Below are 15,995 nucleotides of genomic sequence, written 5' to 3'. Positions count from 1 at the left end.
GAGCATGCGGGGTGTTGTAGTTCTAGAAAGGGAGGCTTGCCCGATTCTGTGCCTGTGCGCATGCTGAAAGCAGGGGCGGGACCGGGGCGGTCTTCCAGCAGGGAAAATGGCGCTGGCCATGCTGGTCTTAGTGGTTCCGCCGTGGCCTGCGGCCCGGGGCCTGCTTCGAAACTACTGGGAGCGACTGCTGCGGAAGTTTCCGCAGAACCGGCCGGGCTTTCCCAGTCCTCCGTGGGGTAGGTAAAGAAGGGAGAGGGGACTGATGACGGGACCTCGGGCAGCGTCGCAGACGCAGCTTACACTCTTAACCCTCTCCCGGGTTCTCATCCGCGGCCGCACGTCCGGGACGTAGTTCGTGACATTCACATATTAGCGAGAACATGACTGTTTTTGCGCTCCCTCCACCGCAAAAACAAAAAACAAAAAAAACTTCTGCTTGCTCCATTCGTACACAGGATGTAACCTTGTGTCAAAGATAAATCATAGCCAGCCAGTAATTAAAGTGCTGAAAACGGATTTTATTCAGTAACTACTGCAGATAAAGAGCTGAGCGCCATCCCGGTTCGTGCAGAGGTGACTTGGGCGTTTTAAAGGGAGAATGAGCGAGGCGGGAGTGTAGGGGCTCTGTAGAGTCAGAGAAGTGTAGTACAGTGAAGTCAGTGCAAATGTGATTAGCCGGCCGTGTCTGCTAGCTCGCAGTTATCTTAGGTAGGATTCTGTCCTCCCGCAGATAGTGGGAGACAAAGGCCCTATCCTTCCTAATGATTAGATATCGAAGGAATGGCTCTCAGGGCCTTGAGAGAAACGCTTCCGAGTTAGTTGCAAGGGATACGTATTTACAATTATGTGCCCTTTCCAGGAAATGCTCTAAGGGAGTTCAGGGACCTACTATCAGGAGTATGTTGGCTAAAATAAATAGGAAATTTTCCAGGCAGCGTTGAGCTTTCTCAGGCAGTCACTTTAAAGGAGGGCCGAGGTCATCCTAGGATACAGTCTTATGCTGCTAGAAACTATGCTAGAGTTTGGTCAAGTCTGTTGAGTTCAGGGATTTGTACAGAGTTGTCCTCCGAGGACAGTTCTGCAGGTCTCACTTGGCATCAAGGCTCACCACTCTCTGGATCTGTCTTTCCTTTCCAGCCCTGTCTTCACCTCACCTCCCCTTCCCCTCTCCCCCTGTACTCTTCCCTTCCCTCCCCTCCCCTCTTCCCTCCTTTCCTCCCTCCCTCCCGCACAGTACATGTTTTCTGTGGTGTTTGAGCTCTGAGGAGATGAATTCTGTTTCCCATATTTCACTTGGAATTAATCTTAATTGGAAGTATCTTGGATGTTGAAACTGTCATTGCTTTGGCATTTACATTCTACTCAATTTCTAAGCAGCCTGAAAGTGATAATATCCAGAAATATACCAAGAAAATATATGCCACTATATGCCAAGCAATGTGCCAAGCTTTCTACATGTACTTCCTGGGATAATCTTGACAACAGTCGTATTAGGTGTATACACTTTCCAACTGAAGCAGTAGGCTCACAATGGTCCCAAGTTCACAGTCCGGAGCCTGTGTTGTTAATCACTGGGGCATGCTTGGCAATACTTGTGGACATACTGAAAATAAATGCCAATTGTTAGGTGTTAGAGAGCTGTGTGCATTCTTAAGAGTTCTTAAAATCAAAAGAAGTATGGCGGCGGGGCGCGGTGGCTCACACCTGTAATCTCAGCACTTTTGGAGGCCAGGGCGGGTACATCACCTAAGGTCAGGAGTTCAAGACCAGCCTGGCCAACATCGTGAAACAGTCTCTACTAAAAATACAAAAATTAACCAGGCGTGGTGGTGCACACCTGTAATCCCAGCTACTTGGGAGGCTGAGGCAGGAGAATCACTTGAACCTGGGAGGCGGAGGTTGCAGTGAGCCAAGATCATGCCACCACACTCTAGCCTGGGTGACAGAGTGAGACTCAGTCTCAAAAAAAAAAGAAAAGAAAAGAAAAAAGAAGTATGGCACTTGTGAGAAATAGCAAGGAAAGGGTAAAGGAGTCTCTTGATTTTTATAAGCAATTCATAGTCACATAAATAAGGCCATACAGAGAAATGGTGAGCTGGCTCTTTAGAGAGCAGACAGGAATCAGTATCAAATATGAGGAGCTAAGTGACTTAAGGGGTTGTATCATAAAGGACCTGACTCAGTTTGAATATAAGAAAGGGCCAATTGGCAGTTACATCAGTGCTGATCAGAAGTATATTCAGGAAATCTGTCTAGATTTACTTGTAAATTAATCAGGTATTTACTACCCACCAAGTATTAATAGAATGTGGACAGTTGAGTGATTCTTTGCTTGTTTTGTTCAAGTTAGGTGCCTATCTAACTTGTTAAGAAACTTGATGGAATTTCACTGATCTATTTTCAGCAGGATCCACTAAGAAAAAATTCTGTGTTCCTTAAAATTGCATTGTATAAGCTTTAGTGTATTTTAATAGCTAAGGTATCCCATTATTGAGTTTCACATTCTCAATTTTATATGTAGTCTCTGTGTGTGTGTGTGTGTGTGTGTGTGTGTGTGTGTGTGTGTGTGTGTGTGTGTGTGTTTTACCATTGATTGTTAAGGAAAATGATATCTGTAAATAGTAATTTAGAAGCTAGAAACTAATTCTGTATCTCTTATGTTTTATTTCCTAGGACCAGCATTAGCAGTACAGGGCCCAGCCATATTTACAGAGCCAGCAAATGATACCAGTGGAAGTAAAGAGAATTCCAGCCTTTTGGATAGTATCTTTTGGATGGCAGCTCCCAAAAGTAGACGCACCATTGAAGTTAACCGGTGTAGGAGAAGAAACCCACAGAAGCTTATTAAAGTTAAGGTAATGCATTGATTTTTGTGGGTGTGCTTTTCCTCAAGTCCTCCACTGAATAAGCTCATGGTAGATTCCTATAGCCTAGGAATAAATTCGTCTCAGATTATATGTGTCTACTTTCCTCTGGCCTAAATGGAATACAATATTCTCATTATATATGCCTGCTGTCCTCTAGCCTGAGTATTAGAAACACAGTTAAGGAAGGAGTGAGTTTGGAGACTGGGCAAGGAACGAGGCTGTGAGGTGCCTACATGACTTTTGAATTGTGAGCTGTGCCAGTCTTGAGCTGTGTGAGTTTTGAACTACAGATGAGTAAACATCCTAACTACGGCAGAGCCTAGAATTAAATTGGAAGCAGTAGGTCTACTGAATCTTGGGTTTTACAAGCCCTTACATATTTATTTTTTTTAAATCATTTCCAATAAAATACCATGAAGGAAAACCCTAAGATAAGTAATAAAATAGCTAACAACGATTAAGTGTCTATGATGTATCTCAGTGCCTTATGTTTATTATATCTCATCATGTCTTCACAATAGCCCTCCAAAGCAAATAAGATATTCTTCATTTTTAGGATGAAGAAACTGAGGCAAAAAGAATTTGCCTGTGGTCACACAGTTATGAAGCAGTAGATTTTCGAGCTCTGATTTTTGACCTCATGTTCTTTTGAAGATTTGCTTTGTGTTCTCCTATGCTCAGACAATTTCATATTCTCCTCTCTGACAACATGGATGTACTGTCTTCACTGATCTAGTAAAAAGAAAAATTACAATGTGTATGACCTCTGATCTGTTCATGTATGGTTTTAACAGTTAGGATTTCAGTTACTGTTTCCTTCATGGCGTTCCACAGCAGCAGCACCAGACCGATGAAACTCAAGAACAGAAAACTGACTTTCATAAGCGTCCACATTCTGTTAAGCAAAACCTGAGAACTTAAGCCAGAAAGTATTATTGAGTAATGGTTGGGGCTGAACTTAAATGTAGAACTGAAAAACACTTTATTACTTAAGACTTAACAGTAATTCATAAATTTGCTCAAGAGGACGTAAGATTTTAGGAATGAGATCTTGCACTGTTCTATTATGTGACTTCCCTGATTGCATTTATTCTGAGGGAATAGTTCTTATCCTGTGCATTTATTTTCTTCCTTGAATTATTTTCTGTTACATATGGTATGTAGTGTGTTATGTTGGGTACTTTGATCATGAAAAAAAGACCTACTAACTGTGGGTGTCTTCATACCTTCACTTGTACATGCAATCCAGTTTCCAGTAGTGGAGTAAAATGAGAATATGGTTAGGCGAGTAATATGCAAGCCTCTTTCTTCCCTTCGGAAAAGGAAATTCTTTCGTTATCTGCCTCACAGATGTTAGTATATTAATCTTACCAAGTGTTTAAAGCTTCTTTAATGTTCCTGTTTAGTATTTTTCTTTGTATTTTCTTTCAAACCTATGTCTAGAATAAGTTGATAAATCTTTTAGGGGTTATAATTATTTTATAGTTAGAGTTGGATATATATATATATATAAATCATTAAAATACCCTAAGACTGTAACATAAAATAATTTTACATTAAGGAATAATCAGTGTTCATTTTTAAAAAGAAAAATTATACTATATACCAAACCTGTATTCTATGCAGGAATTTGAATTACACCGTGATAAAAAGAGAAAGCCGAGGAGGTCAACTTGTAATGTTCTTATCTTGTTTTCCCTAAGATAGATTGAAAGACAGAGGGAATTCACTTTTCCTTGGTGTCTTATTTAAGATGCTGAGTGTATGGGTCACTTAATTATGTTGGTGAATTCCTTATTTGATATTTAGTATTTGGAGTTAGGGGAAAGGAGTTTGTTTTTTTTTTTTTTGGTTTTGGTTTTTGTTTTGTTTTTTACATAACTACAACTGCTGTGTTTACGTAAAGATGTACTAGATTGGCTAAAGTCTAGTTCTAGTTTTTCTCTAATTCAAACTCAATGTTGCTTGTCTTCAGTTAAAGCGAGGTGGAACTAGATGATGTATGATGACCTCATGTAGCCTGAACATTCTAAGAAAGTTAAAATGTAAGCATTGCTCCTGTCAGTGGTTATTTGTTCGTTATATTGCCTCTTGTTAAAATATGTTTTTGTTTATTGTTTCAAAGAACAATATAGACGTTTGTCCTGAATGTGGTCACCTGAAGCAGAAACACGTCCTTTGTGGCTACTGCTATGAAAAGGTGCGCAAGGAGACTGCAGAGATCCGACGACAGATAGGGAAACAAGAAGGGGGCCCTTTTAAGGCTCCCACCATAGAGACTGTGGTGCTGTACACGGGAGAGACGCCGTCTGAACAAGATCAGGGCAAAAGGATCATTGAACGAGACAGAAAGCGACCATCCTGGTTCACCCAGAATTGACACCAAAGATGTTAAAAGGATAACTTCACAGTAAATCATTCCTCCTGAAATAGAGGAAGATTCTTTATGTTGTTGTGCTTGTTTTCAAATCATCAATATAGTTCAACACATTCTAAGCAGTTTTGTGTGGGATAATTTGAAGAGTATATTATGAGTACACTGAAAATTTTGTTTATCCAAAGGCTCAATGGATTATGTTTCTATTATATACGAGGTTTTAAGTAAACCTAAAATTTCCAGAACAAAAATAAAAAATTTAAAATTTAGAGCAAGAATTCTGTGTTTTGGCTTTGGTTTTGTTTGCCAGCGCTTCTTCTTACACAAATACTTACCACAGATAACTCCATTTAAGTAAAACATGGAAATAGGTTATTATTTGCATTTTTGGTATTTTTTTTAAGATTGTAGTTGTGGCATTAAGAAAGGTTTTGTTCTTATTTTTGTCTTAGCAAGTTAAAATTGCTTTTGCAGGAAATTACTTCTATGAAACACACTAATTTACTTAGGTGATAGAAGTAATTCTTTATATTTTATATTAAATGAAAATCATGTTCAGAATATATGAGATAGCCCATGGTTTGGAAGAGAGACTATTAGTAAAGATGTGAGCAGATTCCATAGCACACTGAAAATGTGGTAAGAATGTTCCTTGCACTTTTCTTTGAATATGTCCTTTTAATTTATTTTACATTTTATCAATTTTACCTCATTGTAACAATAAGCTCTTTAACTTTTTGGGTTTTTTTGTTTTGTTTTTTTTTTGAGATGGAGTTTCGCTCTTGTCACCCAGGCTGGAGTGCAATAGCCTAATCTCAGCTTCACTGCAACCTCCGTCTGCTGGGTTCAAGTGATTCTCCTGTCTCAGTCTCCCAAGTAGCTGAGATTACAGGCGCCCGGCACCACACCCAACTAATATTTGTATTTTTAGTAGAGACAGGGTTTCACCATGTTGGCCAGGCTGGTCTCAAACTCCTGGCCTCAGGTGATGCCACCTTCCTCAGCCTCCCAAAGTGCTGGGATTACAGGCATGAGCCACCATGCCTGGCCTTTAACTTTCTACAGTTCATTTCTTATTTTCTTCTACGTCTCTCATTCCTTTATCCACCTTGAGCCCAAGGTTTACTATTTTGTTTCCTGCCTCATTCAAAATGAAAAAAGTGAGGTAGCTATTTAAACCACAATGATAAGCAACTTAGGGAATTATAGTTGAAGAGAATGTCGGTAGACAAGATAAAGCCCAGGGAAGTATTTACAGCAAAAATACATGCTGCAGTAACCTGAACATGTATATATTAGGCAGCATATTTGACTCAACGTTTTTTTTCTTTTTTTTTTGAGATGGAGTTGCACTCTGTTGCCCAGGCTGGAATGCAATGGTGTGATCTCGGCTCACTGCAATCTCCACCTCCCAGGTTCAAGCACGTCTCCTGTTGTCAGCTTCCCACATAGCTGGGATTAACAGGCACCCCCTACCACGCCCAGCTAATTTTTATATTTTTAGTCCTGACCTCAGGTGATCTGCCCACCTTGGCCTTCCAAAGTGCCAGGATTACAGGCTGAACTTTTTTCTTTGGAAAGAAGGAAGATTCACTTGTATGGATCAGTCTTCACAAAGTAAGACAGATAACCTAGAAGCTGCATCACTATCTTGGTACTAAGACCTGAAGTGTATTTATCTCATGGGGCTTCATAATGGAAATTGTATAATGGCACAATCTATGTTGACATTCCTAGAGGTAAAATCACCAATTTCATTGGGTACAGTATAGGCCAGTGTTATGTTGAAGTGCAATTCAGTAAAAAATTTTTAAAACTTCCAAAGTGTTAGAATCCCAGCAAATAACTCTTTCAAGGCTGAGCTTAATCCAAGCATTAAAAAGTTGAAATTCCAGAGAAATTGGTTATCTGCATATTATTTAGACAAACTTCTACAGATAATTATTTTTAACCCTGAGAAGTCATACACATGCTATATGTCAAAGATATACTTGAGGTGGAATCAATGGTTCATGAACACTGAGACTAAATATATTCAACTGTCTACTCAGTATCCTCAGTTGACCGATAGGTTGCAAAGCGTATCTCCAGGTAACAAATTGTCCTTTGATAGTATGGACTGAATGTATTCATATATTCATCTGGCTGCTACAGATGTGAGAAAAAAAAATTCTTATATTGAAAGCCTAACCTCCAATGTGATGGTGTTAGAAAGTGAGGCCTTTGAGCGGTAATTAGGGAATAAGGGTATTCCCCTATGAATAAGATTGATGCTCTTAAGAGATAAGAGTTTGTTCTCTCTGCCCTCTGCCATGTGAGGCTCCAAGGAGAAGGCTGACTACAAATCAGGAAGGAGGTCTTCACCAGAACGAAATCTGCCAGCATCTTGATCTGGGACTTTCCAGCTTCCAGAACTGTGAGAGATGAATCGTTTAAGACACTGTTAATTTCTTAACAGGAGTTTGAGCTAAGACAGAGGCTCTATGTGCAGGTTACCTGGTGAGAGTACGTGGGCAGAGTGACTGTTTTCTATTTTCAATTCATGAACAGAGAAACTTATTATAAATTGCATCCCCCAAATTAGGCAATTATTAGATAGCAAAACCAGATACCTAGTTCATGTCAGAAAACCATGTCATAAAGGAGAGTACTTTCACTTTTAGGAAGGGGTTGTCCCTTCAAAGTTTTCTTTATAATACATTCTATCACTTCATGCCTCCAGTTTTTACTATGGCAGAAAATCATTATGAGTTGGAATTAAACCAATTATGTAACTGATTCAGGTTTTGAATTAGAAATTAATTCCCTTGTCCCTACTCATTCCCTACAACATGAAGATGTTGAGACACTTTACTAGGTTATTTTGGAAGAAGTTGTCTTGACTCTGATATCCCACCTTTTCTCCCTTTCACATCCAACCTGCGAGCAAATCCAAAAATCCCATTGACTCTACCCTCAATATATACTTAGAATCTGACCATTTAACATGAAGATTTATGCATACATATTTTTTCTTGGAAAACCAAAAATAGTTTTGGTGCACTATGGATGACCCCAATTTAAATAAATGGTGATCTTTTAAAAATATGATATTTTCATAATTTGTGTAGTGTGACTTTTAAGCTAAAAATTTATTCTTTAAAGTACAATGAGTAGGGGCCTTTGTAACATTGGTGATATAGCGATTGCCCTCCCACTCTCCTCAGAGAACTGTTTTCTACACCACCCTCCCATATGCAATTATGTTTCAGGGGCAGGATTTTCCCCTCAATATTTCTAAATCTGTGCTAAGGAACTCTGCTATGATTAATGTTTTTCTGGCAAATACACAAACATAGATGCTCTGTCTTCAACTGCAACTCTTAAGGAGCAGTGTCATTCCATGGTCTACATTAGTGAATAACATTTCCATCTTGCCTTTGTAAACAGGATGGTGTCGCTTCCACCTGCTGTCCTCTTGTTTTTTTCCTCAAAGGGTATCCAGAACAGCAACAGCTAAGGCAAATAGAGAGATGTTCCCTGGTGCTCAGTGGAATGTCCTGGGCTACTCTTTACCTTACTTCCAACCTTTGTGTTATCCTGCCCCTGTGTTCCTCTGCTGGCCCTGGTGACTGTGCACTCACCTCCTCCATGTTTGTGGAGTCTCTAGTAAGCATTAGGCATGCAATTTGGAGGAAGGACAGGAGGAAAGCTAGAGGGTTAACGAGTTCCAGTCTCTAGACCCTAGTGTTCAAGCTCAGAGCCAGCTTGATAGTTTCAGCCTTTAAACGCACATCAGGAACTGCTACAGTTTACTAGGCATCACCAAACCGCTCCACTAGGGGGCAGCAGGTGAATTGCACTGAAATTCTCAAGTGAAATAATAAACCATGAGGTCCAGCAATGCTGGGGACATTGTCTGTTTCTGCCAAAGCCAAAAGCCTGTGGCTAGCAGACAGGATTACTGCAGGGGGAGAAAAGGCTGTCGGCAACGCTGAGTGAAAGTTAGAGGCTGCCAACAAAACTGAGCCTCCCTACCACTGTGTCCAGGGGCTTCTCCTCCTCTGCCCTGGGTCAGTTTGCTCTCTGCCAGTGTGCCCTCCTTGACCCTCTTCTTTCCCAATCCTGCATCCTTGGGTACATGCAGCCAGCTTAATTCTAAAATCCCTTCCAAGAGCATTTTTCAGGATAAAAACTCTTCTCCAGTATTCCCCAATATTACATTTCGGTGACTAAAAAGAAGTACTGATTTTCTCATTGACATTCTTCTAATCAGTAGTTCTCCACCAGGGATGATCCCCCTTCCCATCCCAGGGGACATTTGGCAATGTCTACAGACATTTTGGTTTGTCACACTGGGGTAGGGGGGTGAAGGATGATGAGAGCTACTGGCTTCCAGTGGGTAGAAGCCAGGGATGATGCTCAATATTTTCCTCTGTCAGTCTCAATAAAACTAATTTTTTTGAATAAAAAATGCGACATGAAAATATTTTAATTTTCTAGAAGTCTCAGTGAGCCATCTTATTTTCTTCCATAATTTAAACATGCAGTGATGACCCTCAGGTTTATGTATCTAGGTCTCATTTTTCTATTAATCTCCAGACCCATGTTTCCAAATAATACGAGATTTCCATTAGAACGTCACATAAGTCTCACTAGATCATAGCCTAACAACTTTTCCAAATCTCTCCCTGTAAATTTGCTTCTCTGATAGCCTAGCTTGGTTCGCTTATTCATTCAACAAATATGTCTAACATTTCTCGTACCGTAGACAACCTCTGATTGACTAATGGACATTTTGGGGTTAGCATATTGAAGACGGAACTGCTGATCACCCTGTCCCTTACCCCACTAAGCCAAACTTGTACCTCATCCAAACTTTCCCACCTTGACAAAAATGAAATTGTTCCAGCAAAATCCTACTCATTCTTGGTTTCTCTCTTCGCATCCCGCATAAGCAACTCCTTTGACTCTACCCCCATAACATATCCTGAGTACCAAGTGGCATTCAGTTTGGAGTGACAGGAAGGGATGCCAGTGTAAGGAGAATGTGCTGGGAAGGGGCAAGAATGGATCTAGGGAGCCAGGCTAAGGGTCTCTGGAAGTAATCCAGGCTGAAGATGATGTAGCCTAAACCAGAATGGTGGCCAAGGACAGAAAGAACTGGAGGAAACAGAGATACATATTTCAGAAGAGGAATTGGTGATGACTTGGTTGTAGAAATGCAAGAGAGGGGAAAACAGGATAATTCCCAGGTTTCTAGCTTGAGTAACAGAGAGGGTGTGATTAGGGAGCCTGTGAGAGGTGAAGGCAGATTATGTAGGAAACTCAAGATACCCATTTTCGAGAAGCTATATTTGAAATACTTATTGGACATCCAAACTGAGATGGCAAGCAGGCTAATGGATATGTGAGTATGTAAATTTGGAAACAGTCAACAGATGGAGTGTATTTAAAGCCATTAAAATGAATGAGATTATCCACAGCAAGTACTTATGAAAGAAGAGAGCCCTAAACTGAGCCGTGAGGCAGGCTAGCCTGTTGAGGAGGACATTAGACTGTCACACCACAGATTCCAAGGAGAGCATTTCAAGAAGGGGAAACCAGCCACCCTGTCAAATGCTGCTGGGAGGTGAAGATGAGGACAGAAAAGTACCCAATGATTGTGGCAAATGGAATTCATCTGCAAGATGACAAAAGTGATTTTATTTCAGTGTTGATGGCAGAAGACAGATTGGAGTGGGCTAAAGAGAAGATGTTTGCTAAGGTGGTACAGGCAGTGTTCCTAGACAGTTCTTCCCGAAAGTTTTCTTCTGCTAGGGAGTAGAGAAATGAAGCAATAGCTAGAGGAAGATATGGAATTAAGAGGCCACTGTGTGTATGAGTGTCTGTAAGTGTGTGTGCTGCACACTGAGAGATCAACATGTATTTATGCTGCTGGGAATTATCAAGTAGGAGAGGAGACTGTGGATGCAATGATGCCAGGTTCAGGGGAAGTCTTTAATGCAGCTTCATCATGAGAGGATGGGCCTCAAGGCTTGCGCTTATTAGGAAGAGGAATGCATTCTCTATTGTTACACCTGAAGGTTAAACCAGGAGGAGGACCTAGGACAATACCCTAGAAGCCTGATTCATTTTGATACTTTTCTGGAATATGTTGATATGGTTTAGAGCTGTGTCCCCACCAAATCTCACATTGAAATGTAATCCCCAATGTTGGCGGTGGGGCCTGGTGGGAGATGATTGGCTCTGGGAGCAGATTTCTCAGGAATGGTTTAGCACCATTTTCTTGGTACTGTCCTCATGATAGTGAGTGAGTTCTCGTGAGATCTGATCGTTTCAAAGTGTGTGGCACTTCCCTCCTCGCTCTTTTGCTCTTGCTTTAGCCATGGGATGTGCGTGCTCCTCCTTTGCCTTCCACTATGATTGGAAGCTTCCTGAGACCTCACCAGAAGCAGATGCTGCTATGCTTCCTGTACTTTTCTTATAAATTACTCAGTCTTAGGTATTTCTAGCAATGCAAGAATGAACTGATACACATGTCTAGAAGCCTGAGTGTCTGAACCTGCCATCACCACAGCCCCATCTATAATTTTGCTTTTCATGTTTTTCTGCCACTAGATTTAGACAAAATAAAAAATTCCATTCAGTCAAATATATTGATTTAATGGCCAGTGTCATATGTCATATGTTTTTCCAAAGGTTTAATGGTTTTTTTGCTGATTTTGTCTTGCAGAGTATGAAGGCCAGGGAACTCAAAGTATGTACTTCTAGTTAGCATAGGATGTAGTTTATAGGGGGTTAAAAACAGCAATAGGTAAGACACATTCTCAAAGCTTTTGAAAAAGTTATTACCAGTAAACTTTCTCATTCAAAAACTATGTATTTATTAATATATGTACAGATATTTAATATGTTAAAAATAATATTTTTATTAATATATTATTTACATTGAGCTCAAAATCATTTTTCTTCAATATAATGGGTGGCATTCACTCAACATCTATTATGTGTCAGGCATTCTGCCTATGTTAATCCTTAAAATAATATTATGGAGCAGATAGTAATAATTGTGGTCACTATTTATTAGTGTTTACTATGCATCAGGCACTGTGCCAAGAATTTTACATAAATTATTGTTTACATAAAGGAAAAAAATCTGACACTAAATTAGTTATTAGTAGAGAGTTTATTTGGTCCAAGTTTGAGAACTGCAGCCCAGGAACATAAATTCAAGTTGCCCTGAAACTACACTCAGATTAGCAGCAGTTACAAGCAGGTTTTCTTTGTTTGAGACAGAGTCTCACTTTGTCGCCTAGGCTGGAGTACAGTGGTGCGATCTCAGCTCACTGCAACTTCCGCCTCCCGGGTTCAAGCGATACTCCTGCCTCAGCCTCCCGAGTAGCTGGGATTACAGACGTGCGCCACCACACTTGGCTAATTTTGTATTTTTAGTAGAGACGGGGTTTCTCCATGTTGGTCAGGCTGGTCTCGAACTCCCGGACCTCAGGTGATCCGCCTGCCTCCACCTCCTAAAGTGCTGGGATTATAGGCGTGAGCCCCCGCGCCTGGCCACAAGCAGGTTTTTAAAGGAAAAAAGAAGCAGCAGCTTCTAAGTTGTTTACCAGGAATTTGCATTAAATAACACAAACTGTTGATTGGCTATACATTGTTCTTTGTAATACATATTCCAGGAACATGAAGATAATGGGTGAGGCAGCAAATCAGGAACAAAATAACCTTAAACAATTGCCCCAGGTGGCGAGGTGTGACTGAAGGCCCATGTTCCTGACTCTCTGGGCCTTTTGCAAAGGTCTGCAAAGGCTCTCTGAGACTTTTGCAGAACTCACATAGCTCAGGCTGCTCTGAGCTATTTTTCTTTTTTCACTACTTGTTAAATTTTTAGATGGCACAATATTATAAAATTTTAACTGGTATTTTTTTCTATGACATTTTCATGTGTCTTTTGGCCTTCATCTGATTCAGAGAGCCACAGCATTTTATTCATTTTCCCAAGGAAGGAAAAGCAGAAAGTTGGGGTGGGAAACATTTCAAAATCCTAGCCTTTTGGGGGAAAAAGCAAAGAACTAAAGTTTTGGAAAAATGATTGGGGAAAACACATGTTTATTTAGTAGCTGGGCTTTCCTGCCCCAACAACTAGACAAAAATGCCCTGGGCCAGAGGAGGGTGAGGGAGGTTGTGTGAGAGAAGCTAACAAGCTTGTCCAACCCACCTTATTTTGTTGTTGCTGTTCAGTTTTGTTTTGTTTTAGGCTTTTAGCAGCCTGAAGCCATGGTTTTTACTTTCTGTCTCTAGTGATGAGCAGAAAAGAGGGACGAGGAAGGGGCTTTACTGGCCCAACCAGAAGCAGAACCCATAACTGTATTCTCTCCCCTGGACAACCCTGTCAGAGAGCAGGAGTCTGAAAAAGATCCCTGTCCTGTCCACCTCACCCAGTCCCCAGCCACAGTCCACCCCTGCAGGGAGGGCTGCTATAAGCTTTATGGGTGGAGCCCCAGGGAGGCAGAAAGACTCCCAGGAAGAAGTGGATGTGTGGTGTTTTTAAGTGGGTGCAGCCCTTTGCGGTGTTTCAGAGAAGTAAGGGACCACAGCAGTCTCTGGTCCTGATGAGGTCATGCAGACAGGAACCAAGGATGACCGTTGAGACTCTAGGTAGTGAAGACTAAGGGCCAGAAGTTTGATGACTTCTCATTGGATGCCAAGAGTCCCCATTCTCTCTCTCCCTTATCACTAGGCAAGCCCTTCAAAAATTGAAGAAAGAAAGTAAAAGCATCTGTGGGAAAGACAGTGTGCTGTGTGTGTGCATGTGTGTATGTGTGTGTTGGGCACAAAGGGAACCCACTGTCCCGAGCTGGCAGTTGTGTCCTCTGGTGGAATAGAGCCTCACAGTAGGAATTAAGTAACCCTGTGATGTACACTTGGGTGTCGAAGTGAAACTAGGCCTCATAATTCCTAAGCCTCATAAAATTTAAAAAGCTTGGCCATCGTGAAACTTAAACCCCAGATGGCCACGGATAGCCCCCCGATGTTCCCAGAACCCAAACAGAAAGACAATTCCGGGAAATAGCCTCATGGGGTCCCACCCTGATAGCCTCATGAGGTCCCACCCTGATAGCCTCATGGGGTCCCACCCTGCCTCAATGTCCCCGATGTTCCCGGAATCAGCAATTCCAGGAAAGAACCTCCTAAGGTCCCGCCCCAACCAATCAGAACAAGATACCTTGCTCAGGCCATAGACAGACCCAATTACCACGCGCCTAAAGCTTTGTTTGAATTTCGCGCCCTAAGCTGTGTTTGAACTTGTGTTTGCCTATATAAACAACCTGTAACAAGCACTCGGGGTCCCAGGGCCAACTTAGAGCTTGGGACCCTAGCGCGCTAGTAATAAACAACTCTCTGCTGTGAATCTCGTGTCGGTGATCCTTCGCGGCGACCCCTGCCCAGGAGGGAATCGACAGTTCGGTTCCAACAGAAGCAAAGTTTTGCCTATGTCAAACCAGCAAAGGGGCCAAGATTTGAGCTTAAACTGACTCCAGATTCTAATCCTAGGGAGTCTAACACTATACTAGATTGCCTTGGGATTTATAGATGGTGAAGCATGACTCACAGGAAGATGAAAACACTTGCCCACAATCCAGAGCTCATGGAGGGAAGTTGGTGTCTGAACTCAGTCTTGGCTCTTTCTTCACATTCCTCACTGCCTCCTTAGAGTTAGTATGTACTAATTTTAAAGCTGCACTTTTTCTTTTCCTTTTTCTTTTTTTGGAGACAGAGTTTTGCTCTGTCACCCAGGCTGGAGTACTGGCGCCATCGCAGCTCACTGCAACTTCTGCCTCCTGAGTTCAAGCAATTCTCATGCCTTAGCCTCCCAAGTAGCTGGGACTACAGGCATGCACCACCACACCCGGCTAATTTTTGTATTTTTAGTAGAGACGGAGTTTCACCATGCTGGTCAGTCTTGTCTCGAATTCTTGACCTCAAGTGATTCGCCTGCCTTGGTCTCCCAAAGTGCTGAGATTACAGGCATGAGTCACTACACCTGGTCAGCTGTACTTTTAAAATTCTAAAACACTGTATTGGTCAGTCTCTCTAATGGAATATGGATATTTACAGCATAAACATGAAATGTCTAGTCCAATGATTTCATTTTGGAGTAAGAGATATTCATGGAGAGGGCATAGAAGATGCAGTCCCCTTAAGCTCCCAGAATTTATTCCCAGGAATAGACTAAGATGGCAAAAGATTCTTGTAGCTAAAGACACTTAAGGATGGTGTTTGTGCTTATGTTGCTCTGGGTATCTTACAAATTTGTGGGGGGCCACCGGTCATCACAAACCCATTAATTCATTGCCTTTGATATTTCACAAATTTGTGTGGTGCTGCCAGTCACCAGACGGTCCCTCCTAGGACTGAATCTCCCCAGGATTAACCAGTCAACCAGGGTTGAGACCACTTACAGATGGAACGACTTAAGACAACCTGTCCTGAAGCCTGACAGGTTTGGAACAAAGAGTGTGCTGCTTAAAATATTACTTGTCTTGGGCTTTCTAATTAGTTTAGTCTGGCCACTGAATGTGACCAGAACATCATGCCTCTCAGATGGCAGAGACCAAAAGAGAGCACTCCCACTTGGTCACGACTCAAACTCTTAAGGATATAAAATAAGACGAGAGGGGAACCTCATCCAGTTTTATTTTGGAGACTCACAGCAAAATTTGTCTAAATAGACAAAAGTCTGGTCAAAACCACAA

General features: G+C 41.5%; 1 protein-coding gene and 1 long non-coding RNA gene across 7 annotated transcripts in view; one reads left to right on the top strand and one right to left on the bottom strand.

Moving 5' to 3' along the window:
* Nucleotides 1–88: 88 nt before the first annotated feature.
* Nucleotides 89–5,519, top strand: MRPL32 (mitochondrial ribosomal protein L32). Its single transcript, XM_001097622.5, has 3 exons — nt 89–236; nt 2,674–2,855; nt 4,993–5,519. Exons 1-3 carry the CDS (start codon nt 107–109, stop codon nt 5,245–5,247), a joined length of 567 nt encoding a protein of 188 aa, XP_001097622.1. The 5' UTR covers nt 89–106; the 3' UTR covers nt 5,248–5,519.
* Nucleotides 4,990–15,995, bottom strand: part of LOC144339859 (uncharacterized) — a 24,276-nt gene continuing 13,270 nt past the window's right edge. The window contains exon 8 of one of the 6 annotated variants that reach the window (XR_013415374.1): nt 4,990–7,658. This is a non-coding gene — a long non-coding RNA (uncharacterized LOC144339859). The other 5 variants (XR_013415378.1, XR_013415377.1, XR_013415373.1 and 2 more) reach the window with 5 other exon arrangements.

The sequence above is a fragment of the Macaca mulatta genome, chromosome 3 (assembly GCF_049350105.2).
Source record: "Macaca mulatta isolate MMU2019108-1 chromosome 3, T2T-MMU8v2.0, whole genome shotgun sequence".
Classification (NCBI taxonomy): domain Eukaryota; kingdom Metazoa; phylum Chordata; class Mammalia; order Primates; family Cercopithecidae; genus Macaca; species Macaca mulatta.
Note: the sequence above shows the minus strand (reverse complement) of the source record. Positions and strands in the feature narration are given on the sequence as shown.

Bases quoted from the DNA above. Each gene is read 5' to 3' on its own strand.
- MRPL32 (XM_001097622.5), top strand. From the start codon at position 107: ATGGCGCTGGCCATGCTGGTCTTAGTGGTTCCGCCGTGGCCTGCGGCC. The intron at 237-2,673 runs GTAGGTAAAGAA...TTTATTTCCTAG, and splicing joins CTTTCCCAGTCCTCCGTGGG to GACCAGCATTAGCAGTACAG. The intron at 2,856-4,992 runs GTAATGCATTGA...ATTGTTTCAAAG, and splicing joins AGAAGCTTATTAAAGTTAAG to AACAATATAGACGTTTGTCC.